This window comes from Boleophthalmus pectinirostris, unplaced genomic scaffold (genome assembly GCF_026225935.1).
Source record: "Boleophthalmus pectinirostris isolate CB_2022bp ecotype Guang Dong unplaced genomic scaffold, ASM2622593v1 HiC_scaffold_18, whole genome shotgun sequence".
In the NCBI taxonomy this organism is placed as follows: Eukaryota; Metazoa; Chordata; class Actinopteri; order Gobiiformes; family Gobiidae; genus Boleophthalmus; species Boleophthalmus pectinirostris.
Genome location: NW_026571133.1, coordinates 29,658,549 through 29,683,195, shown reverse-complemented (window position 1 = coordinate 29,683,195; position 24,647 = coordinate 29,658,549). Strand labels below are relative to the sequence as shown.

Here is a 24,647-nt window from a genome sequence, read left to right as displayed (position 1 = left end):
TTTAAAAACATAGTGGAGCACTTCCTGTATTACCACATGACATCTCAAGGTGGAACAGAGAGTTATCTGCTTGAGTAAAGAACACAAGATAAATATGCAGAGTTTGTGTGATAAATATGCCCATGCACGATCTCTAAGAATATGGGGGAATGCTGTGAGCACTCCTCATCATACGTGCTAATTATTTTCTGTTGAGGATCTTATGGCATATGATTTTATAGGCGATTATAGATAATAGTCTGTCCTCAGAACCGAGCAGGAGCAGTTGAGGATTTGTCTATCATCTAATGGGAGTCAGAATCAGAATCACTATAAAGAGTTGGTTTTCAGGGCCATGACAGCCCATCCCTAATGTCCAGTCACGCATGTATTTTCTATATAGCTTCCTATACAATTTTAACCACAGTGTGCGTGTATAAAGGGAAAACACTTAGTTTCAGACAGCCAAGTGCCTTTTCTCAGTGGCTTTAGATACAATGATAGAATGTGACAAGAGAGAAAGTTCTCTCTCACAGTGCGCACCTGAACTGTTACTGAAATGCTTTATCACAGTTCCACCACTGGACCACTGGCCAGAGGTGGAAAGATCTAATATCCAAACTCCATGAAGATCTTATTCTTAAAGAGGTAGTAAAGAAGTGTTCATTTTAATGGATTTCATTGAGTGATAGGGCCAGTGCCTTGACAGAGAATAAATAAGTGTTAATTTTGTTTTTAATTATAACTGGTTCTATGACCAATATGAGTGTTGTGCACAGTCTGCTTCATGCACCAGTGGACAAATCTGTGATGATTTGAGAAACTTGAGTTTAGTGACATATTTTTAGCAGATGAAACTTTAAAAAAAACAAAAAACAAAACACCATATTTTTTTATTGCCATGGGCCGAACACGAAACAAAAACAAACAAAAATGTGATTAGCTGAGAAATCATATTTTTTCAGTTTATAATCATATCTCAGTTGCTGTTGCTGTCTGGTAGTTGTCATGTTCTTGGCAGCAGCGTGACTGGATGTGAAAACAGCTGGTGCATGGGAGTAGAGGATAGCCCAGGAGACCAGGAGTTTGTTTCTTGAGGGAGTCACCAAGCTTCACATCTAAATGCAAATTCTCTCTTTACATTATTGATTGCTACACTCATCCTGTGGCTGTTTCATTTTGCATATGTTACAGCCCTGGGTATTATGGCCAATGTTGCACACCATTACAATGTATGTTGAATCGAGTACTCATTATAGGAGACGTGTTAAGTAAAATCTACTTTTATGAGCTTTCAACAGTGTTATAATAGTGTTCCATCATCATTAGTTTAATCAGAGGTGTATTTTGATTGGTCCATATTTCAGTAATCCTCTATTGCCTTGCATTTGAGGCTTGAGTTCTGTAAAAATTGCTTGCTTTCATCTACATCACAATGGTTTAGACTCTGAGTCATACACGTAGGGTTAAAAAAAATGCCAGACTGACGTTTTCAACAATAACAACAAGTAATAGAAAATCAACTTCTTTAAATGGTGAAATGACACTATGAAGAGGTAGGGTTTAGCAGTTCGTCAGCTTTCAATAGGTAGTCAATGGACATTTTTTAGATCAATGTTACAATTTACAATGAACAAAATATAAAGTAAAAAAAAAAACACTTAAAGAAGCATAATATTAAGTGAGATCATTTGTCTTTAGTGGCACATATAAGGATTAACGTACTTGATATAATTTTGTGTTTTAGTTTGAAGACTACTCTGAAGAAGAAGCTTTCAGGGGATGTGGTTAACCTCTCGGGCATCCCCCTGTCAGGTCGGGACATCCAGAAGGTGGCGCTGTACCTCCAGAGCAGCAGCGATTCTGTGTCTGCTGTGGACCTCAGCTTCACAGAGCTCCTGGATGACGGATTCCGCCTCCTGCTGCCTTTCCTTGGAGGTATGCCCAAACTCACCATCCTGGCTGTAAATGGCAACCGCTTGACCACATCCATCCTCAAAGACCTGTCTGATGCTGTGAAGGACCCCCGGAAGTTCCCCTGCCTGGCCTGGATCGATCTGGGGAACAATGTCGACATATACACTGTTCCACAGCCTCTACTTGTAGCTTTAAGACGAAGATTTGGTTTACGCAGCAGCCTCCCCACAATCTACGAGTACAGTGAGACACACTCTTTCAGCGGTTTTAGCCCAAACATAGAGACGTCAGTGGAGGAGCCCAGTCTCTATGAGGAGGCAGAGGAGGAGGAGCGTGAGGAGGATGAGGACCGGCTGGAGCTTCAGGCTTGGGGGCTTCACCACCAGCCGATGTCCAGGACTGTAGCAGTGCATTTCAGTGGGAGGTGATGGTCTGCACGGACAGCCTGTTTCTCACACTGCTGTGTCTATGAGATGGTGTCAACAATAGTCACTGTCAGAATAACTTTGAAATACTGATGGTCGGGCCAGCAGGTGCCCCTTCAGCTATTCAGTCAGATGTATGATCTGAGAGTCCAGTTGTATAGGACATGAATCCCCAACTATCCGTCACTAGGTTGTTCTATTGCAGCGGCTTGGGTATAAGTGCCTTTGCATAAGGTACACTGTCAGGGGCTCAAGAGGAGGCTGCACGCTGCCCAAGAGCATCAAGGGTTATGGATTAGATTTGGTCTTAAGTCACATGTTTCTGCCACATATGAGGGAACATCACAGCCAGAGTTGACCTTTTTAATCAGAGCATCTTTTCTGTGAAGTATGTACCTCAGTGTACTCTTTCAATGCCATGTATCAAATGAAATATTAGTAAATGTATACATATTTGTCATTTATAATCATGAAGGCTTCAGGAGCTGGATGAATGTTACATTTTTAAATATAGTTTTATTCATTAGTGCATAACATATCAAGTCATTAGCTCAGAAAGAGAAGAGTACAAGTCATTGAATTTATGCTGTAAGGAAGTGGTGCCTTGAGCAAAAATGGGAGATTGTAAGGTCAAAATAATCTTTGGGGAAAAATGTCTTCTTTTTTAATCCATCAATTAATGTTGCATGAAGCAACCTCAGGACAATGCCTTCCACAGGGTCCTGCCTGGGGAACATCTCCAGATGTTCACTGATAATTTTATGGTCAGGAGTTCTTGACTCTGGGATTAGTCTAATGTGAATGAAGCCCATCCAGCATGCAAAGTCTACACAGAAAAGATCCACTTAGCAAAAGAAACGAACCTTGGAACTTTTTGTGTGTGGCAGGAATACCTAATGAAACATTATGTATGGATTTATTTATTATTTATTTAAGAAGCACAAACAAAGAATAGGCGTATGATTTGCTGACAGGTGATAAAAAAAATAGTTGTTAATCTTTTCTTGACCATAGTCTTGCTGAAAACCCCAGAAAAAAGTGTGGAAAAACTGCTGCATATTGAAGTAAGTAATAATATATGATGAATACACTTGACCTGATACATGAGTAATTAATTCACTTTCTGCAGTGGAGATGATAATGCCTATTTGTGGAGTAATGAGTTTGAATAATTCTCCTGCCCTGTGGCGACGGATGACCAATTCTGACTCATCTCATCATTTATAGTCCATTTATAGTGGGGCAGCCCTACAGTACACTTGAGTTTTATCATTGTAGCAGACGTACCGTGTTTTATTAGGAAACTTGTTTTTGTTTGGAGGTATATACCAAGATCAACACATCTGTCTGAGGAGATGAAGCAATCACCGTGGTCTCCCTCAGACCCAGATGGAGAATACAGAATCTCTTTTGCCCTGCAAATAGGACTAGCCCCAGATAATCCTGCCGGGCTATTTATAGACACCCCTACAAGCAACAGAAGGATGCCCGATCTGTTTAAGGGAAGAAATGATACATATTTCACCTCCACCATTTACTTCCATGATTTGTATTATTTGACAATGTATGGCAATGCATTACACAACCTCTGTACTCAGTTTACATATTGAAGCTTTTAAACATAGAAAAAATGTTTACTCTTTGTTTTTCAGGAAGCGTGTGTCAAATACAGGGAGCAGCAAGGATAGTGGTGTTTTCTTTATGACGTATAATTAGCGCGTGGTTGTGGTCGTGTGGAGTAAATGAGTACCTTTGATGGCAGAGATAAGACGTTTACTCATTAAGGGTGTCCCTGGATGCACAGCACATTTTTTATGGGCTGTTACAAACATCCGAAAAACATTATGACTCATAGGTTCAAATATACATACAGTTATGTAATGCAAACTTCTGGTTAACATCCCCCTGAAACTCTTTCTTAAATTTCTGTCAGGGAAATTATCTGTGAGTCATTCTATCCAAGTCACAACTGCCTGCTGTTACTTTTTAATAAATACATGACTCAACTAAAATTTCTTTCCTATCTTTTTTCAGACTTTTTTAACCTACACCTCACCTTCTCACCTATAGCTAACAAATTCTTCAAGGTCATGTCTCGAAACAAGATATTAGATTGCATATTGAGGAATTTATAATATCTGACTGCCTATTAAGGTCTGTTTTGGGGCTGACCTGACCTTTAGTTACCTTTCACATTGCAAAAACACAGTCTGGTCACTGATCACTTATTGATTTGTGCACTAGACAGAGATAGGATTGACACATAACATTTAAAAAATTTACAGCAACAGAAAATTAACAGAGAATTTTCAAATGACTTAAATGATGATTAGAAAAATGTGGAAAAATGTGTTCTATTTATTTAAAGCACAGTAATTTTTTTGTCTGAGGTCAGTCACCTGCTTGTTTCTATGACTATGTCATTGCTCTGCCTGGAATGTTCCACAGTATGACATTAAACTGCTCTACCTTACATTAATTTAATTACAGGTAGTTTTATAACTCAAAAATACCTAGAAAAACAAGCATTCTGACTGTAAGTGAGGATGCATTTCCTTGGTCTGGTTTGGTCTCCATGAAGATAGGCAGGTTTAATACCATACTGTGAAACATTCCAGCAAAAGCAATAACATCTCCACGGAGAAAAGACTTTGAAGGACCCTCCACCAGAAAAGTTACACAATGTACCTCAAAATGTTTTGTATTTTTTTATTTAGTAATAATGATCAATTGGTTCCCATAATAAAATTGCATACAAAATCTGACACATCATCAGAGGGAAAGGACAATACCACAGCGTGTTGGGTTGATGTGGGTCTAATGCTAATGAGAAATAAATTGAGAACTTCAGTTCCAGAGTTTGTGGCTCTCTTTACTTTATGCTATATTATTCAGCAATACTTGTTGCTGCCTGTTCCCACCACTCTCATCAAACTGACTAATGTTGTCTATATTATATGTTTTAACATGTACAGTGAAGTGGGCTTATCTGGTGTTTCTCTCAACAAGCTAGTGTCTCAGTTTACATAATGCACCATGTATATTTCCTGGAGCTGTAACAGTTTGGACTTGCTGGCTTGCCTTTTGTGTGTTTACAGCAAACATATGAGGCATGTAAAAGTGACACTCCACAGATAATGGAGAAGCCCGGGGGGAGCAGGGTGTGCTGGGGCTGCTGTGGTGTCAGCGTTTAGCAAGACTGTGGAGGAAGAGGAGGAGGTATAGTCCCGTCTGGAGCTGTCAGAGAAACAGAGTAATACCCCCATGTTGCTGACTGCAGCCCTGCCACAGTCACAGAGAGCAGCTTTGGGGCATTCATCTTCAGGCCTGTCCAAAGAGAGGAAACCAGCGGTCAGATCATATGAGCCAAAGCATTTTAAAAGCATTTTCACTTTGTACTGTAATATATATTGAAGACGCACTGGCAATGCTCATTAGTACACTTATGTCATGGATTTGACTGTGTGTGATCAGGCTGCTATTTCTATACACAGCAGCAGAAGGAATACAAAGCCTCACAAATGTCAGGTTTGATGAAACACTATGTCCTCGCCGGATGGCAAACTGAACGCAAGTAATGTGAGTATGTTTGCAGCGTCTCCAAGCTGTCACAGAAATATGTGAACTACTACTTTTACTAACAGATAGGCTCCAAATAAGTTGAGGAATTTGAAAACTACATTGGGACTTTTGTAGTGTGTAATTTATTTGACATTATATCACTTATATTTGACATTATATCACGTTTATTACTTTATTAGTTTAGATGTGTGATAACTAAGAAAGCACAACAGATAATGGCCAACAGCTGCCAAAACACCAGATTTCTTAATTACCAAAAATATTGGACACGATTGCCAAGTTATTCATCTTGTAATTTTATCCAAGCAGAAAGCAGAAAGAGGCTCTCATTTGTATTGTGGGTTTGAAAGCTGAAATCCACTTGGTTTAAACCTAAAAGGACTCCCCCTGGTTGGTATTCTGTCTGCCCAAACCCCAACACCAGCAGCCAATCATTGATCAATGCTGGTCAGGTATGAAGGATTCTAAGGCTTAGAGAAAATGTGTATGTGTCCTCTGTATGCAGGTTAAGAGGGTACTAGCAACACAGCATCAGTTGTGATTTAAGTATCTTTTTTTTAAAGCAGACAGAACGCAAGCTACATACAGTCCCTTTAAGTAGGCTGTACAGACTTGGCATCACAAGCGTTCAAACAACTCGAGGTCTGATGTAAAACATAGGCGATACACTCCATCTAGTGGCTAATCTTGGACTTACAGAGAACAGGATGGACATGCATGGGAGCTTGTGATATTGAGTGTGTTCAGTGAAATCCAACACTGCACGCTTCTGTGGATCTGAAAGAGACATACAGGCTTTACGGGAAACTGGAGACACGTTTTGCTTTGTTTCACAATCATAAAACAGATTGTGAGCTGGATACTGTCCCAGTGATTACTCAGCACCATCACAAACGCACACATACAGATCCAAATCACTCTTGAGAAAGTTCAGTTGCTGACAAAATTGTTTATAGCAGGGGTCTCACTGCATGTTTTCCATTAAACTGAAGATTAGGTGTTTTATTCTAAGCCCTGGCAAGTTTGAAAGTGTCCAACGGTGCTTCTTGGTTTAGACCTTTGTGTGTGTGTGTGTGTGTGTGTGTGTGTGTGTGTGTGTGTGTGTGTGTGTGTGTGTGTGTGTGTGTGTGTGTGTGTGTGTATGTGTGTGTGTGTGTGTGTGTGTGTGTGTGTGTGTGTGTGTGTGTGTGTGTGTGTGTGTGTGTGTGTGTGTGTGTGCGCGCGATGTGTGTTTGTCATCAAATAGATTTCTTCCAGATGAATGTGTTTCGGGACTGGCTTCATGTAGGCCTATATTAGACAATGAGACCAGGACGGATTGTGGTACCATAGGCCTAGCATATTTAGATTTACATATAAAATTATTAATAAAGTTAACCTTCTGTCAGATTGTACTATTTTCCACCTGTTTAATCACTTTACGTGGCCCTGGTGTGGTCTGATGCGCACGCAGAAATGGAAATTTGCGTGAACTTAATGTTTATTATGTACATAACCTTTACAATATGGTCTAGTGTTTTTCCTTATCAAGTGGCTATAAATGGACAGACTCAGCACTCAACACGCCTACGTCACAGGTTTACCCACATTTTTGCGCATGTAAAAAACAGTATACAGGGCAGGACTAGTTTAAAGTTTTAACACCCAAGAAGAGCTTTGAGCAGAGTTCAGAGATGCGGGGCCAATCTCATACCATATGAAGTGTGTGACTGCAGGGCCCCAGGGCTCCACACACTGCCTCTGTGTTTGATTTAAACAGCGGAAGTCCTAAACTGATTAAGCAGACGCAGAGCCCCCTCAGACCCCTAAATAGCCTATCTCCAAGAGACGGGAGACTTTCCCTATCCCTGCTCTACTTCACGCACAGGCACAGTACCAGCCCGGTCTGAATCATAAAAGAAATGGCACGGTACTGCCCCCTGCGGCTCACAGACTGCACTGACCACGCTCTTCCCAAATAGCGTCTCTCTAATCAGCCCTGTGCAGACAGCATCCTGGAGCGCACTCACACGCACACGCTCGTGCTAAATATGTCGCCTGCTAAAAATGTAGATGTATTTTAGGTTTCATAGCAGATTTTTTAAGGGAAAACACGTTTGAAAGCACTTTGGCCTATTTCTTTTGTATATGTCTACATTTTATTGAAGTATTGGGGCATTCAATTTAAATAGAATAAATTCACGAACGACTCAAATAACTTCATATGCAGAGGCTTTCAGTAGGTTTTGGGCTCGTAGCTTAAGTTTTAAGGCAACTGCACCATATAGCTTTTATTATTCTTTAATTATTACTGTTGGTCTTCGTTCTAGTAGCCTAGCCCTGTACGGGTGTCAATCAATACGTTTACTGCCTTGGTTTACACACACTTCAAAATCAATATTGCAGCGTTTGCTCATGAAAACAACATCAGTGACAGAAACTGCGCCAGTGCATTATGCACCAGGTTGCTCCCATATCTGTTTCTTTAAAACCAAAATGTTAATACATCAGCCTTGGTAAAAACTGATTTAATTCGGCAAAATAAAAGTAAACCTGTGAAATAGGATGATGCGTCTGTCGTCTTTACGCACGGCTCGCTCTGGACCATCCACGCTCTGGACGCCCACTCCTCGTGTATCGTCTTTGATTGGCTGTTAAACATACCAATGCTGTGTGCGTGCGCTGTGATAGGCTGCGGCTCTCTGTGGCCATTACGTTATGCTCTTTACTCCTCTCAGACACGCGCACAGAGCAGCTGGAGAGAGAGGGAAGACGTAATGGTTTGAGTCCGCCGTGCACAACACTTGCGATGGTCGTCGTCCTGATATTACTCGGCAGATTCCTTGAACGGGAGCTGCAATGAAGGTATGTCACTTTAAACCTCTGCTATCTCATCTTCGTCTAGGGCTAATAATTATTGTGTTTTACGCGGGATGCTGCAGCGACTGACACAAGACCAAGATTGATCTCACTAGTGTGGATTTATTCTGTCAACAGGCTTATAATTCACTTCAAAACAATTCGTATGCTATGTAAAAGCTCCATCATTACCAAGAGCTCTCATTGTGTGTGTAGTGAGGAGCCTGTACTGACCCCTATGACAGTTCAATGGATTAAAGCCTCTGCAGCGACGTCCATTCATGGCCAGCCTTTAATCCAGTGTAATGGGATAAAGACAGTGTGTGTGTGCGCGCATGGGGCTGTTTTCTGTTTTGGGAGCGCAAGGATCTCCTCTGGTTGCGTGTGCGCGCGTGTGTCATCGGCGCTGCTGTGTCAGGACGTAGAGGTGCATCGGAGTCCCCCCTCATTCTCTCATCCACGGGGTTTATATGCCCCACTGCAGCACGGGCTCACGGGAAATGATGGAGATGATGTCATTGATGCGAAGGTTGTACTGAAAAGTGATTTAAAGGAGGCAGTGTCACGGTAACCTTAATAATCTTCCACATCCACATCCCTCTGGCGTGTTATTGCAGCGTCTTGCAGCTGATCTGTCGCCTCCTCACAGCAGCAGCTCCGTGTTGTCATCCACACCAACAGTGCAGTGGCCCAAAGCTCCAATGGCAGAGAGACCTGTGTGCTCTTAGCCTCCTCCTCTCCAAGGATTCACTGTCATTTGTATTCTAAAAACAAAAGGGCTTCCCCTGCACCAGCTGCCCCCCTGCTAACCTTCGCAAAGAGTGAAACCATTTAAAGGATATTCTATAGTTCATTCTCAATGGAAATGCTGAAATACAAAAAACTTTTGAATGCTTAGTGTGCCCATTGTTTGGTTTATGTTTTTACTATTGATCCTGTCTTCCACCTGCTTCTATTTGCATATTGACATTATTTAGGACAAACAACATAACTTATTCTTAAAAACTTCCTCCAAACACAAAAGTACCCTGGCCAAATATAACCAAAATACAAAGAAAAACTGCCTTATTCAGAAAAAACAGATTTTCCACCAGTTGTCAGAGCTGGGTGTCTGTTTGTGACTTTTGAGTTTTCACAAGAGAAATCATAGCTATTTGGAATGTAGACTCCTTTTAAATTGTCTACAAAATGTCAGAAAAACTTTCCTTATATCACCATTGAGTACAGAATAAAGTGGTAACCTTGGGTGAACATTCATTTCCTTCTAATCTGTGTCACTGAGAAAGATATCTGGTGAGCGCCTGATTTTAAATTAAAGGCCAGTTTGCGTGTCCCTGTGAAGTCCTAATCCTGTCCCTGTTATCATCACTTAAACGTAGAGGGCACTTTTAACATGTTGTCACAGTAAACTGCACTATTGTAATCAGATCTCCTCATTGTTATATTTCTATATTTCTGAGCTCTGAATTAAACTCACTTCTCTGCATTTGCAAATAAGGCTACACCCACAGTGGGCATTTAAAGTGGATCAGGAAATCTAAAGATGGAGTTCAGGCCAGGGGGATGCGAAACTGTCCAAGTCTGTTTTTATTTTCTCTCTAATCTCTTCAACCTCCAATATGAGTTTCTGTTCCAGGACAAAACATATTTTCAGAACTAAGTCCGTATCTCGCTTTGAGTAAATCTGCTATTTCACAGTCTAGGTCAACAGAACAGGGGGTATCTCTCCAGACTAGACTCAAAATACTGTTATTGAAATCCCATTTTTCTTTTATTCATGTCCGTTTACACACGAGGAGCTAAATAATTAAGTAGATCTACCATGACAGTTTTGTTTCTCTCTGGCATTTTGAGTGATGTTTGAACAACATGTCAGGAGAAGAGAGCAGAGGAACAGGGCCGAGGAAATGAAATGTGAGACAGTGGGGAGATAGTGAGCTCAATATAGTCGACTTTGTTTACGCTGGAGACTTCATAATGCTTCATGTTGATGACTTGACTGTATTAGGCTTGTATGAGATGGCATTATTATAAATTAGGGGAGAGCTGGGGCCTTACTGAATCCTCAAGTCCTCCATAAGAATATATACATTAGTGTGTAGGCCAGGGCCATAATTGGACTATCAGTTTTTCATAGCAGTGTCAATCCAACACTCCTAGCGTATTTATTCTCCTACTTCTCTAAGGCATCTTGCTTGTCATTTGAAATCTCAACACTCTTATATATAGACAAAAGACTACTGTTATGAGTTATGACCACCAGGTATCAATGTTATTTCTGAAATGTATTTAGTCACTGTTTTTTATAGTGATGACAGTATTCAGACAATAGTAAATGGGATAAACATACCTGTAACATTGTGACTGAAGGTTATGTATCTTTCAAAAGTGAATTAATTGTTAAATTAGACTCTAAAGTGCAGAAATATAACACTTACCTTTAGAAGACTACACTATTACTTAATATTTAAAAAAAAAAGAGTTTGTTTGATGATTAATATTAAAATTTTGCATCTCTTCAGAATTACAGCGTTATATCCATCTTTTGATGTGTATCACCGTCTACTTTTCACTGGCTTTTATTTTGTCACTGTTCAACAATATATAGTTCTAACAGGCAGAAGGAGATCACCTTATGGGTAGGCAAAAATAATAACAGTTTTTCTTGGGTCACAACTTTAATATTGTCATGATTCATGCATGCTCAGGTTAGAAGAAACATATTCAGTTGAATCGTCCCTTCCAATGTGCAAAGACCAGCACAATAACCTAATTCAGTGTTATAAAGTGCAGTGAGCTGACTGTTGTCGCTGTTGTTTTGGGGAGGTTTTCCTACAGTGCGCTAATTGAAGTGACAGTAGGAGCTTGTGTTTCTGGCTCAGAGCCACTTAGATGTTCCACTGCCTGTCCCACAGACAAATATTAGAATGATGAGGAGGAGACTCTCTCTAACCTTGGAGGCATTTTAGTGAGTGAACATCAGGTCAGAATTAAGCCATGAGCTACTGTCTCTATGCTAGACTGAGCTTACTTTTAGAGCCAGATGCTAACATTGTTCTACTGTGAACTGATGTGAACTCCAAGATGCCAAAGTCACAAGATATTATTATGCATGCGCACTTATAGGGTTATTGAGGCCAAGACTGTGCATTCACAATACACTTTGAGATTTCTTGTGTACAGAAATTAGGTTATGCATTTGCTGGATTGTTGGGGAGTTTACACATGAAAGATAGCCTCAGTTCTAATGATGCTTAGAAGAAACTGTAGAAATGACAAACTATTTTCACATGTCTAAATCTTATTGTATAATTAAGACAGGTGCTCTAACATTCTGAAAATATTAACCCTAACTATTTCAATGGAAGTAGATGACTGTTAAGAGTGGTTTACATATTGTTACAGTTTTGTGACTGTAGCAAATGCCAACCTAGAAAGTCAAAATTTACTTGGTACTTCAAATGGTCATTGTTTCCACAGTACACAAGTAAATTTGATCCATATTGGTTCCAATCGGTGGTAGGAGTTGTTTCGACAATACATTTTTAATTCTGTAACTTTTGTTGTTAGAAATTCCTTCACCATTGTTATTGTGAATGTAAACTTTTACTGACCCCACAGTAGTAATGCACAATGTTGTGTCATAGCTCCATGCTTCTTCATTTTTTTCCTTGTCTACTATTGAGAATACAAGCTAGTTAATCCCATCCCTTGCAATAACTTCTTAATATGACAAAAATAGCAACAACCTTGAGTCATGTTGGCCACAATTCATCTTCATCACTATAGCATTAATAACAGAAGTGGTAATTGAAAGTGTAATTGCCCATTATGAGCAGTGACTCTGGCTGCCTGCCTGTGTGTCTGTCACTGTTGTTAATGTGTAGGCGACCAGGGCTTTCACACTATGACTCCACATACAGAGCGCTCCTGGTACATTACATAATAGACCCCTGAGCAGATGGGAGAGGTCAGATCACCCGCCACCGCCTTAAGAAACCTCGTAGCATAGCCCTGTGAATTGCATTCTTTGAGGAAAATGCTGGACATTATCGTGGGCTATTGATTGTGCGGCCGGAGAGAGAGCACACAGAAGGCAGACTGTATTCTCCCCTGGCTGACCCCCACCCCCTCCTTCTCATCAGTATGCTCCGCCATCACGCCATCTTTGCTCCAGCCTTGGACATGGCCCATCTTACCGTCAACAAGCACGCCCAGCTCACTTATGGTGCATCATGGAATAATTTATAATTTATAATTTATTTATTTTGACCTTATAATCTGTGAGTTTTTGTATATTTCTGACTCCATCACCAGAAAAATCTATGGTTTTAACGGACTTCTCTAATGATAATGATAGTGTGTACATTTAGGCAGGAATATCAATAAACCTGACCTGAATGCCTGACACTGATGTTTTATATAGGCCAAAAGGAAGGATTTGGGGTTTTAAAGATTCATAATTTGTTATGATATAATTGTAGCATATTGCTACAAAAATATCATGATAAATGGGAGTCTAATATTGCAACAAATGACTCCATAAAAAAGCAGGATAGTCCTCACAAACTTTGCCTAAATAAAGACAAACATACCTGTATTATAGGCAAGACACTTTGCCCAATCCATATGAATGTGATTGTAGTGGGGCAGTCACGCTCACTTCAGAGTTAGCCTTTCTCATTTTCTCTATTTCACTGTCAACAAAATGACTCAAAGATTCCAAAATATTCTTGAATGGACCTGAGTGAGGACCTCCGCTCTGTTTGTCCCTGAGATAAGTGATAACCTGTATAATTTCATCTACACAAAATTTTCATGGCCTGTTTCTGTCTTTTCCTAAATGATTGTCTAAAATCATTCAGACTTAATTTATTACTTTCAAGGTTATATTCCTGACCTAAATTGAAACAAGAAGATATCATTTCAGTTTCCCCAAATCCACAAAGGCACTTTACGTGGACTACAGCCCTAATCCATTTAGCGCAGTGCACTTGTTTAAACGCTGTAGTGGAGTGGCGCTGACTGAGGCCTACATTAATAGAGCTTTTAGAGTCCACTTCTGTCTAATTATGTCCAACCTCCCAGACTCTCAGGCTGCAGTGCCACACTGCCTCGCCCCCATGCCCCACAGGAGGGTACTACTTAGGACCTTTATCTTTCCACTCAGGCCATAGAACATAAATAAAATAAACATTGTATTTTATTTATTTATCAAAATAGAGTAAAACATGCCAAAGAGTCTGAACATAAAGATACACCATGTCAGTTTTCTGGTGGTGGGTCTGTTGCTATGAAGATGATATTTCTTTCCCTGGAATGTCTCACAGTATGGTACGAAACTTGCCGATATCTGTAGAGACAAGGAAATTACACCATCAAGCAAGTGACACCAGACCAGGTTACAGGTTAGATCTATGGAGAGGTGATCCCATTCAAATTGGAATGCATGTTTTCCAAAGTATGTTTTAAATGCAAGCTGTGGAACGTTCTAGGCTACTCTCCATGAAAGCAAATAGGGGGAAAAGCCACGTGAGACATTGGACTGGTGAGTGGTAGTGTATATTGTCTATGAAATGCTGAGAAAATTGTTGTAGATCACGTCACTGTGCAACAAAGTAAGACTCTGTGAAGTTCCCTCTACACATTTGAAACTGGGGTAATTAAACATGTCCAGAATGTGAGTCCAGCTCTTGTAAACAGCACAGATTCAGGAGCTGCACATACTTTCATTTACTTTGAGCTCTTTATTTGATCTGTTTGTAATACCTACAGTGTTTGTGGATTAAGAGTAATCAAAAGTATAAAAATTAAAGTAAACATGCTGAGTTTAGGGTTTGATATGACTCTTTTGACAATCTCTTATACTGATCGTAAAATAAAGGGTTGCAGTGGAGATTGTAGGGGGAGAATGGAAGCCTCAATGTTCTGGCACTGGTCTGTGACAAGTGAGTGAATAACAATAAGTCACAACAAAAATTTGTCTGCGCTGCCTTTTATTCACTGTCAAAGCCTGATGTTATCAGATCTCAGAAGCTAAGCTAGACTGGGCCTGATTAATACTTAAATGGGTGATTGTTGGGAATATCAGGTGCCACAGAGGAGTAGCAGTGGCAAAACCCTCACCTTTTTACCCACATTGCCTAGTATGAATATGTTGGTGGTGAGGTCAGAGGGGCCAATGGCACTAATTGGCAGCCTCGCTTCAGGCAGTCTACCCCAGGGCAGTTATGGCCCCATAGTAGCTTTTCACCACCAAGTACGTAGTGAAAGAATAATGCACAACATTGTGAAGTGTCTGTGAACATATAGAAAGTGGCATGTCAGGCTGAATGCTCATGAAAGTGCATTTTACTTTGTTATGCATTATTTTCACTATAGGTGATGCTTTGTTAATCCTATCCTTACTCTGCTGTGTTGTAGGCGGGGGCGTCTTCCATGTGGGCGTCTTGCTGCGGGCTGCTGAATGAGGTGATGGGCACAGGAGCAGTGCGGACCCCACAGCCTGCGTTTGGGGCAGGGGCCGGGCCATTCCGCTTCGCCCCCAGTGCAGGATACTCCACATACCCCCCCACTAGCTCAGGGAGTGCTGGGCAGCTGTGCAAGGCCTGTGGGCTGGCTTTCTCTGTCTTCAGACGCAAGGTACAGTCTGTACAAAGCAAACTCACACAAACTCTATTCAATTTCACAGTTTAAATGGTGGTGAAGAATGACTTCATAATCTTACATTGAGTCAACTTTTTGCTGCTTATGTAACAGTGGTGTGTCATTGTCTCTGAGCAAGGACTCTTAGTTCAGCAAAGATCACATCTGTAATTGAAATTAATTGGAATTAATTTGAGTATCTTCATTACAGATCCTGTATTTCTCCAAACTGACTCTTGTGAGCTTAAAGCCATGTTATAATGCGGTTACCTCCTCAACCTGGAGTTGTTGTTTTTCATTCACACATGTTTGAGTAATTCTGGTTTATCTACATTTCCAAACTCAAAATCCTCTTTTCCACCTTGTGATGTCATGAAGTGGTAGTTTTGAAATTAACAGTTACCTTTTACTATTAGTTCAGTAGAGATTGGCAATTCCATGTATGAAGTTATCCAAATAATTCTAGTAAAGGTGTATGAAGTTTAAAAACACAGTGGAGCTCTTCCTGTATTACCACATGTCATGTGGTAATACAGGAAGGTGGAATCGGCATGTTCTTTTGAGAGAAAAACCTAAATATGAAGATTTGTGTGTTAAACTTGTGTGAGTGAAATAAAACACAACTCTAGGTATGTTTTTGGTGAAGAAACAACAATGTAACATAGATCAGAAAATAAACCTTTAAATTAGAAATTGTATAAATGTACGATTATGTCATGCTGGAAGAGAATAAGCACATTGCACAGTTGACGAATCTCTTTACAATCTGACTTTGATGAACCCTAGACTTTTGAAACTGCATCAGCATTGAAATCAGATGGCAATGGTTATGTGCATCACTGTGGCATTTGTGACTATAGTTCAGTGTCAGGGTTTAAGGCAGAGTGGCATTTAGACTCAAACACTAGACCTGCTTCAGACGACTCCATCAACCTCATCCAAACACAAGATAAGAACACACACACACCTGCATGCACACACACACACACACACACCTGCATGCACACACACACACACACACAGTCCTCTGCATCTCCCGTGATAGATGTGCCATGGGATTAATAGCTCATTATGGGAGGAAAGTAGTGGTATGTTGGAAATGCCCTCTTTGTGGACCACATTTGTGTGAACTAATGATAAGGAAAAGTGAATGACCAGGGCAAACCTCTTCTACAGCCCATCTGAAGTGCCAGTCTGTGCTGTATCAGGAGGCAGACTCAAGGAAAATGCCAAGCATCACCAGAAGCACTACACACACTTTTATTACTCTGCATTTTAGAGTTTAAGGGCAACTTGGAGTGGTTTAAATCCATTTAACTTAAAGATAAGTACACACTTGAGCATTCCTGTTGTTAAAAATATGATACTAAAATATAAATATGAAGTGTAAAAATGTTGGTAAGAGATTTGTAATTATCAAGTCAATTTTGCACTTTGAAGATTCATTGTTGGCCATGAGGGTGGAAGGTTGTGTCCACAAAACTGTAACTAGTTTTCTTCTCTAGCAACATTTTCTGTTGATCTAGGCTGAAGACGAGTATACTGCTCCTGGAGATTTTGGCTCCTTCGATGGGAATTAAACTCCTGGCATCTCAATCCAAATGAAAAAAAAAAAAAAAAACATTAATGTGCAATTTACATTTCTTGTGCAAATAAATGAACACTTGTTTTAATGGTGAATTGTAATGCTGTGAATAAATAAGTCATTAGTGTATCTCATCTAGAAGAGCCATCACTTCATTAGGGCCCTCATATGTCACATCTAATCTTTTGTGTCATTGACTATCAGAAAAGCTATGCCATGTCATCATTCATTTTGTCTAATTTTTAAGAGCTTTAAAACTTCTTGCCCGCAGTTAACTTATGCATGATTGAGCCATGCAGAGAAAGTGTTTAATATGCACAAAGAGCTATGGCATCAGGCCTATTTAAATGAATAAAGAGTGAGCTGGAGTGTGTGTGTGTGTGTGTGAAGCAAGTAAAGACAGACTGCATGATGACTTGTTTACTTCCTGTTCCCAGCACATCTGCTGTGACTGTAAGAAGAGTTTCTGTGCCCTGTGCTCCGTGCTGATGGAGAACCTTCGCTGCTGCACCACCTGCCACCTGCTGCGCAGCACGGCCTTCCAGAGAACGCGCCTCATGCAGCTCCGTGTCAAGGACCTGCGCCAGTACCTACTCCTGCGCAACATCCCCACAGACACCTGCCGCGAGAAGGAGGACCTGGTGGACCTGGTACTGTGTCACCAGGGCACTAGCGAGAGCCCCAATGCAGTGCTGGAGCAGGACGAAGAGGAAGAGGAGGAAGAGGAGGGACCTGATGAAGATGAGGATGGAGAGGATGGAGAGGAGGATTCGGACAGTCTGCAGTCCCCCGCACAGGCCTCCCCTCCCTCCGCCACGCTCCGCCTCACAACTGTCCGTCCTGTCTGCCTCTCAGGGAGATGCTCTGAGCCCCAGCCAGAGCTCAGGCACCAGCAGCCAGGTCTGTACATGGCCTCAGTGAGACATAACCATGGTGATATCACAACAGTGCAATGTTAGATGTGGTATGCATGTATAATTACAGCTGAGGAGCAAAAAGGTGCTGGCTGTGCAGAGAGTGCAGAGTTAAGTGAATGGTCCTATGTCCATGCACTCAACATGACAATGGAATCCAGAATACACACTGCTTCAATACTTTACGAAGATGTGAGTCTGGCCACTGGTGAACCATCCCTTTTTCAGATGCGTGTGATTAACAGGTGGATTAGGGACACCAATGGTCTGTCTCTATCAGAAAAAGGGCTGAAAAACATTTTGGATTTCTGTAGAATCAATGAGCAAAGCACTAACCTCTGTTCTGATATCATCAAGATATCATTCTGGATTTGCATTTCAACTATAATGTTAGCCAGTCTGCAAAATATTACATTGAATAGTTTACTGTAAAGTTATTTCAGTGGTAAATTTTCAGCAACCCCTATTACAGTGCTATATGAACTTGTACAATGTGTGGACTAATTGATCCACATTCATGCCAGACTATATACAATAAGAGGTGAAATTACATTAGATAAAAAAGTCCTCTCATGTATCACCACTGTACCCTACTGTGGCACTCAACTAAGCTGCTTTTCTAACCATAGCTGTTATCTAGATCAAACCACCAGCAGTTACTCACTTTTGTACTGTTCTTCTCTGGCTTTATGTGCATACATGTTGTGTTTATGCCTCTGTGTCTGTGTGAGATGTGCTCATGACTGTTCTGTGCTTAGTCCTTTGACAAGTCAGTGCAGCTTAAGCCCTTTGGCTTTTTTAGGCCGGTTATATAGGCAGAGTGTTATGTAATGTCCACGCAGGCTAAGAACTGCCCGCTGTATGACAGAGTGACATCAGCAAAGAGACAGCCTATCCACATCCTCACAAATCATCAGTTCGGTGCAATTGTAAAAATAAACAAACAAATAAATAATAATAATAATAATAATAATAATAATAATAATAATAATAATCTCAATCATACACTGAGCCAGTGATCCTTATAATAATATAAATGATTGAATTCAGTGCCTCTCAAAAAACTGTGACAAAGAAACCAAATTTTATATTGTTGAGAGAGTAGTTGTCTGTATCTGTAAATGGGTCACATTTACTCTCCAGGATTCACCAAAGCATTCAAAACTCCAGAGCTCACAGAGGAGAGGCTGTCTGCATGTGTCAGACATACAGCATGTTTGTGTTATGGGTGCTCTCAAAGGATAACAGGCATCGAATGGAGATTAAATCTCAGTGATAAATCAAACATATAAAAATGACAATAGTCAAAAGCACCATTCTTATTCAGTGAAAGGCTCTGATTTCTATATTTGAATAAAATTATATTCTATAAAAGATGGGCATAGTGGACTGTGACTGAAATGAAACTCAAGAACCATTATAATTTACTTTTTATATATTGTTACAGTATATGTGGACATGTGAATATCCAAACTGAGGACCTTAACTATCTTGACAATGGGACCATACACACTGACCCTCTTATAGTAAAGTGTATTAAGAGCGTGGGCTGTAGCTCTTCTGCTGATTTCTGAGGCGACTTCAGTAAAGGTCTGGGCCAGAGAGACCAGTAGATATATTATTAACATATCTGCACTGGAGTAGGCATGGGTGACTGACAGCTCTGCACTGTTTGCTTCAGCAGAGACACAGATTGAATATATTTATCTTTCTTTGACTAGGAAAAATCTATTTTTAGCCCAGCAGATAAAAAAAACACAAAAAACAAGGGGAATTTACAGTTGAAATGAAGAGAGCTGTTTTGGATATTTGAGAGCACTGTGATCCAGCATCTAATGATGATAGGTCAAATAGAGTAATGCATTAGAACCATCGATCTATATTTTACTTCCATGATTAGTACAGATACATGTGATCGCCTTCGAGCTGTGGCCCATCTTATTGCAGATGGTTTTGAACAAAGTAATTTTGTCAGGTCAACATTTCATCATAATCACTTAATATCTGGAAATGGGCAAAGTGACAATTATATAAATATGTATTTTGAAGACTGACATATTGTCTGTTTACATGAATAATACTAACATTTTGATAAATACTAAATTCTTTTATGTGTTGTGCACAAACCTGATCTGTAAACAATCAGTGTATTTTGTATTTAGTACCAGCTGATTTCATATATGTTTATCATAGGAGCAAGAGCAAGAGGATAATACAACAGCTTCACTTCTAAACTTGGATCCCACTGAAAACCTCATGGAGGTGAGATAATAATAATTGTTTTTCCATAACTTGATTTTTTTGATAAGATAATAAGCTTAAATTCATTGTCAAAATTTTTCATTTTTTTATTTTTCTGCCACTGAGTTGCATGCCTTACATGTTACATCTTCACACAGCTTTAATCTATTACATGGCAGATCCGCTAATATTAATGTCTTCATTCATTTTTACTCTTGAAATATTAATGGTTCCAAAATTAGGATTAGCCTGGAGAGACTGTTTCAGAAGTATATTAATAAAGATGAAAGTCTTTAAGGGTGTGTTCACACTTGTACTTGTTTGGTCCTGGTGTGAACCCAGTTTAATACTTTTTGGTCCTGTCCTAGTTCAGCCCTGGTCTAGCCCTGGTTTTGTTAGACTCTGTTCAAAGTTGAATATGTTGTTTATGCAGGAGTGTACTGACTGAATAAGTATAACCTCAGATTTGCTGCTCATGTGCTGTGTAGGTCAGTCCCGCCACTCAGAGGAGGATCAGAGCCTCTCTGTCTGATTTGGACAACGAAGAGGCCATAGAGAACCTGTCTGTGCGGCAGCTTAAGGAGATTTTGGCCAGGAACTTTGTCAATTACTCTGGCTGCTGTGAGAAGTGGGAGTTGCTGGAGCGAGTGCACCGGCTCTATAGAGAAAACGAGCAGAACAGGAAGTCCAGTGAGTACTTTTGTAGAAGAAGACATCAGATTTATGTGTCAGTGTTTCTACATGTGATATCCTCTTTTCCGTCTCTTTCAGTGGAGAATGTGAGCATCACAGCAGGTAAGACGCTTTACTGCTCATCTCTGCCTGAATTCAAATTATTACCAATCTGCCACAAACTGCAGTAAAAATATTTAGATATCATTGCAGAAATATTGCATTTTTTTTTCTTTTGGGACATGTTTTAGTTCTCCTTCCCCTCTCTTTCCATTTACTATAGCATGCTTGCTCTTTGCGTTCAAGTCAATTGACATTTTATTGTCACAGTATATTATGTATTTTAGATAGGTATGAAAATGCAGGTTGCTGATAAAACTGTAGAAAATACTTTGCATTGTGCTGGAAAGTCACTCTATACACTTTACCTATGCAAGGCAGATCTGGTGTGATGGGGCTAGATATGATTATGATTATCCTTTATTCAGTATGGATGGAATTGATTTTGAATGAGTCTGGTTTCAGACCTGTCTAAATCTGATTCATGAGGCAAATATAAATATATATTGAAAACTAACAAATGTTTATATTATTACTTTTCTCAAAAATATCAAGTGGTTACATTTCCTCCACCTGAGTGCAACAGAGAGGTTAGAGGTAAGTCACATGGAAAGCCACATCATGTCAATATCAACACATTTCACATTGTTTGACCAAAAACAACAGTAAATGCATGCCTCTAGCTGCATGGTCTATTCTTACTACATTATTCTGCATTATCACATTAAAGTTACATCCATCCATCTTGTGCTGCTGGTCTGTCTCTGCTGTTTGGATAGTAAAAAGCAGTTTGGAGTTTCAACCTCCTCTGCTCTGATGAAACGTGGCATTGCTTCAGCGCAGAGCAGTTTCATAGTATGTAATTATATTGTCAGGCCTCTCATAGACTTGTGTTAACATGAAGGCTCTGGGGTCAAATTAGTTCACTTACAGCACAATGGGGAGTCAGTAGTGGCACATTGCACTTGTAGCAATGCAGATGGAAGCCAAAACCAGCTGACTTTGAAAACAAATGTATTTACATTTGTGAGAGTACAGTTTTTTGAATGTAGAACAGTTAAAAAATATATTACTAGGAAACATCTCAGTATGTGCACACTGTGACCATAATGTTTACATTGAAGAATTAGGGTGACCACTGGTCCTTCTCTTGATTTCCTTACTCTGTGACCATCATTTTGGGCCTTGTCCTTCATTACTTATTCACTACTTCACTACTTATTTAGAGAATGTTCCACTTTTTCACTAATAGGATGTAAAAAAAGAAAGAAAAAAAAAAAACATTTACTGATGATAATATTTTTGTCCTAGGAAAGAAATCAATACTTTTTAGATGTACTGGCTTTTAGGGTTGTAATATGTTGGCACCTATTGCTATTCCAATCTCTCTCGCCACTAGGATTGCTAAAAAGTAAAAATCATATCATATGGTCTATGCCTAAATTTCCCTCTATTTCTACAATTTGAGGATGTCACGGTATCCAGCACAGTTTGTTTTCTGGTTACTTCCAGATAATTCTCTGGAAAGAGCCTATATTATGCAAAACTGACTCTTGTGAGCTTTTAGTCATGTTATAATGTTGTTAATTCAAAAACATATCGAAGTTGTGTTTTGTTTCATTCACACATTTGAGTTACCCTTTATTATTTGTCTGTCTGCATCTCCTAAGCTCAAAATACACTGTTCCACCTTGTGATGTTATGAAGCAATAGTATTCAAGTTAACAGCTACCTTATAACTTTTGCACAGTGAAGAAATTCCAAGGCTGAAATAATCCAAATGATTTTGGTGAAGGTATATGGAGTTTAAACAACACAGTGGGACACTTCCTGACATCACAAGGTGGAATGTGTTTTCCTTTTGAGAGACGAACTCACCCTAAATATACAGGGTTTGTGTGTTAAACATGTGAATGAAACAAAACACAACTCAATGTTTTTAATGAAGAAACATTATTACATAGATCAATACCATACCAAAACCATAGTGTAATGGCCCCTTAACACATTCATCAACCAGTACGTGTACTCCTTGCATGCAGAAAAATGTATGCCATTTAAAATCATTCTTCTTCTATCTTCATAAGATTTTATCCAATAAGGTTGAATACACTGTCCAGTATTTTGTGTTTAAAACTCAAGACATTTCTGAGTCATTGTGAAACAGCCTTTAGTTTGGTTTCATAAACATGCACAAACATTTGCCCGCCATCTTTGGTAAACCGAAGCTTGTCTCATTGAACAGATGGCGTGAAGTCGCAGCTGTCCCTGGATGAGAACCTGTGCCGTATCTGCATGGATGCCATCATAGACTGCGTGCTGTTGGAGTGTGGGCACATGGTCACCTGCACCAAGTGTGGCAAGAGGATGAGCGAGTGCCCCATCTGCCGGCAGTACGTGGTCAGGGCAGTGCATGTTTTTAAGTCTTAAAGTGTTATGCTCTCAGGCTCTGGACAGTCTCTGTGGTGGAACTGCGGTGCACGGGGTCTACAGTGGTCATTGATTAATTCGCGCTCACTGTCCAAAAGCAGAGTCCTCTCCCCTCCATACGCCACACTTGGACGCTACACAGCGGAGGTAGCGGCTTGACCAACAGCACCACCCCCTGGCAGAGGCGCAGTCCTGCAGATACTTGAAGTAATGTTGGATGGAGATTACTGTTTACACAGCAAGGCGGCGTGACCGTGGTGTTTCTCCCTCACTGTTCTTTAGGATGTGCAATATGAGAAAACAAAGACTTCCACATGTTTTTAGATTATGATTATTATACATTTAATTTATGCACCTAATTATGGCAGGACACACTAAAGAGGGGTGCCAAATGTCTTGCCTTTTAAACATATTTGGTTCATGGCATATGCATCTCATAACCAGCAACTTCAATTACATTTTTGTTTCCTCTCTAATGAATTATCAGTGGAAATCAGCAAAACAGATATTTTTGGTATTAATTGTATGTGACTACTCTTCGTACACTAGGATTTAATGAGCAAAATGCATAGTACTACAGCAGACCTGATAGCCCTAAGAAGAGTCGGACAAAAACTAACCATTAAATTCACTACATAGAATATTGAATTGTTATACACAGAAAACATCAACTTGAAAGATGTATGGGAGCATGGGTGGTCCAAATTTAAAGTGATTTTCAACTTAAATGTAAACAAACTCAGTTATTTCCCAAATGTTTCTTACTTTACTGTGTATCCAGCTCAAAGGTACTGTAGGTGCTACTTTAACATCACTAGTACTGTTGTATCAAGCAGACATTTGTAGACAATGCCTGGTTTATTTTAACTTATGCAATTAAAAGTTGTTTTTTGTCATCGTCTAACAAAAATGTGTACTATGCTTGTGGTCTGTTTCAAAAAGTTGTTTAACGTAAAATGCATAAATGGTTATTAAATGTATATTTTTACACTTGGAAGTTGGTAGATGAAAATAATAGTCTAAAGGTTATGAAATAAAATGCACCTTTTCAGAATGTATTTCTTCTAGTTCTGCTTTCTTAGTCACTTGTCTCACTGGTCACATTCACATCAGACTACCAGATTTGAATAAAAGTTAATTTCCACAGGAACAATCTTTGAATAAACTACATATCATAAAGACAAATTATCTGGTCAACTCTCTTTGCAGTGTGAACATAACCTCTTAATATGTGTAATTTATGTGGTATTTCTTTGTCCGCAATGTTAATACCGTAGACTGTAACTGGTCCATTTGTACAGCTGTTTCTTTGAGATGTCACATACAGGCAGCTACATCATTAATATCACTCATTATCTC

At 39.8% G+C, this 24,647-nt stretch overlaps 2 protein-coding genes across 2 annotated transcripts in view; both read left to right on the top strand.

The window, feature by feature from the left end:
• lrrc75bb (leucine rich repeat containing 75Bb) overlaps nt 1-2,324 on the top strand; it is a 33,455-nt gene extending 31,131 nt beyond the window's left edge. The window contains exon 4 of the mRNA XM_055153515.1: nt 1,727-2,324. Coding sequence (XP_055009490.1) covers nt 1,727-2,324 — 598 coding nt within the window. The remainder of the gene's footprint in view (nt 1-1,726) is intronic.
• Nucleotides 2,325-8,639: 6,315 nt separating this feature from the next.
• rnf34b (ring finger protein 34b) lies at nt 8,640-24,601 on the top strand. The gene is given in 8 exon segments (XM_055153428.1): nt 8,640-8,747; nt 15,165-15,383; nt 17,409-17,788; nt 17,790-17,871; nt 20,079-20,147; nt 20,615-20,816; nt 20,898-20,921; nt 23,104-24,601. Coding segments are annotated over 8 exon segments (1,167 nt in total). The 5' UTR covers nt 8,640-8,741; the 3' UTR covers nt 23,289-24,601.
• The last annotated feature ends 46 nt before the right edge of the window (nt 24,602-24,647 follow it).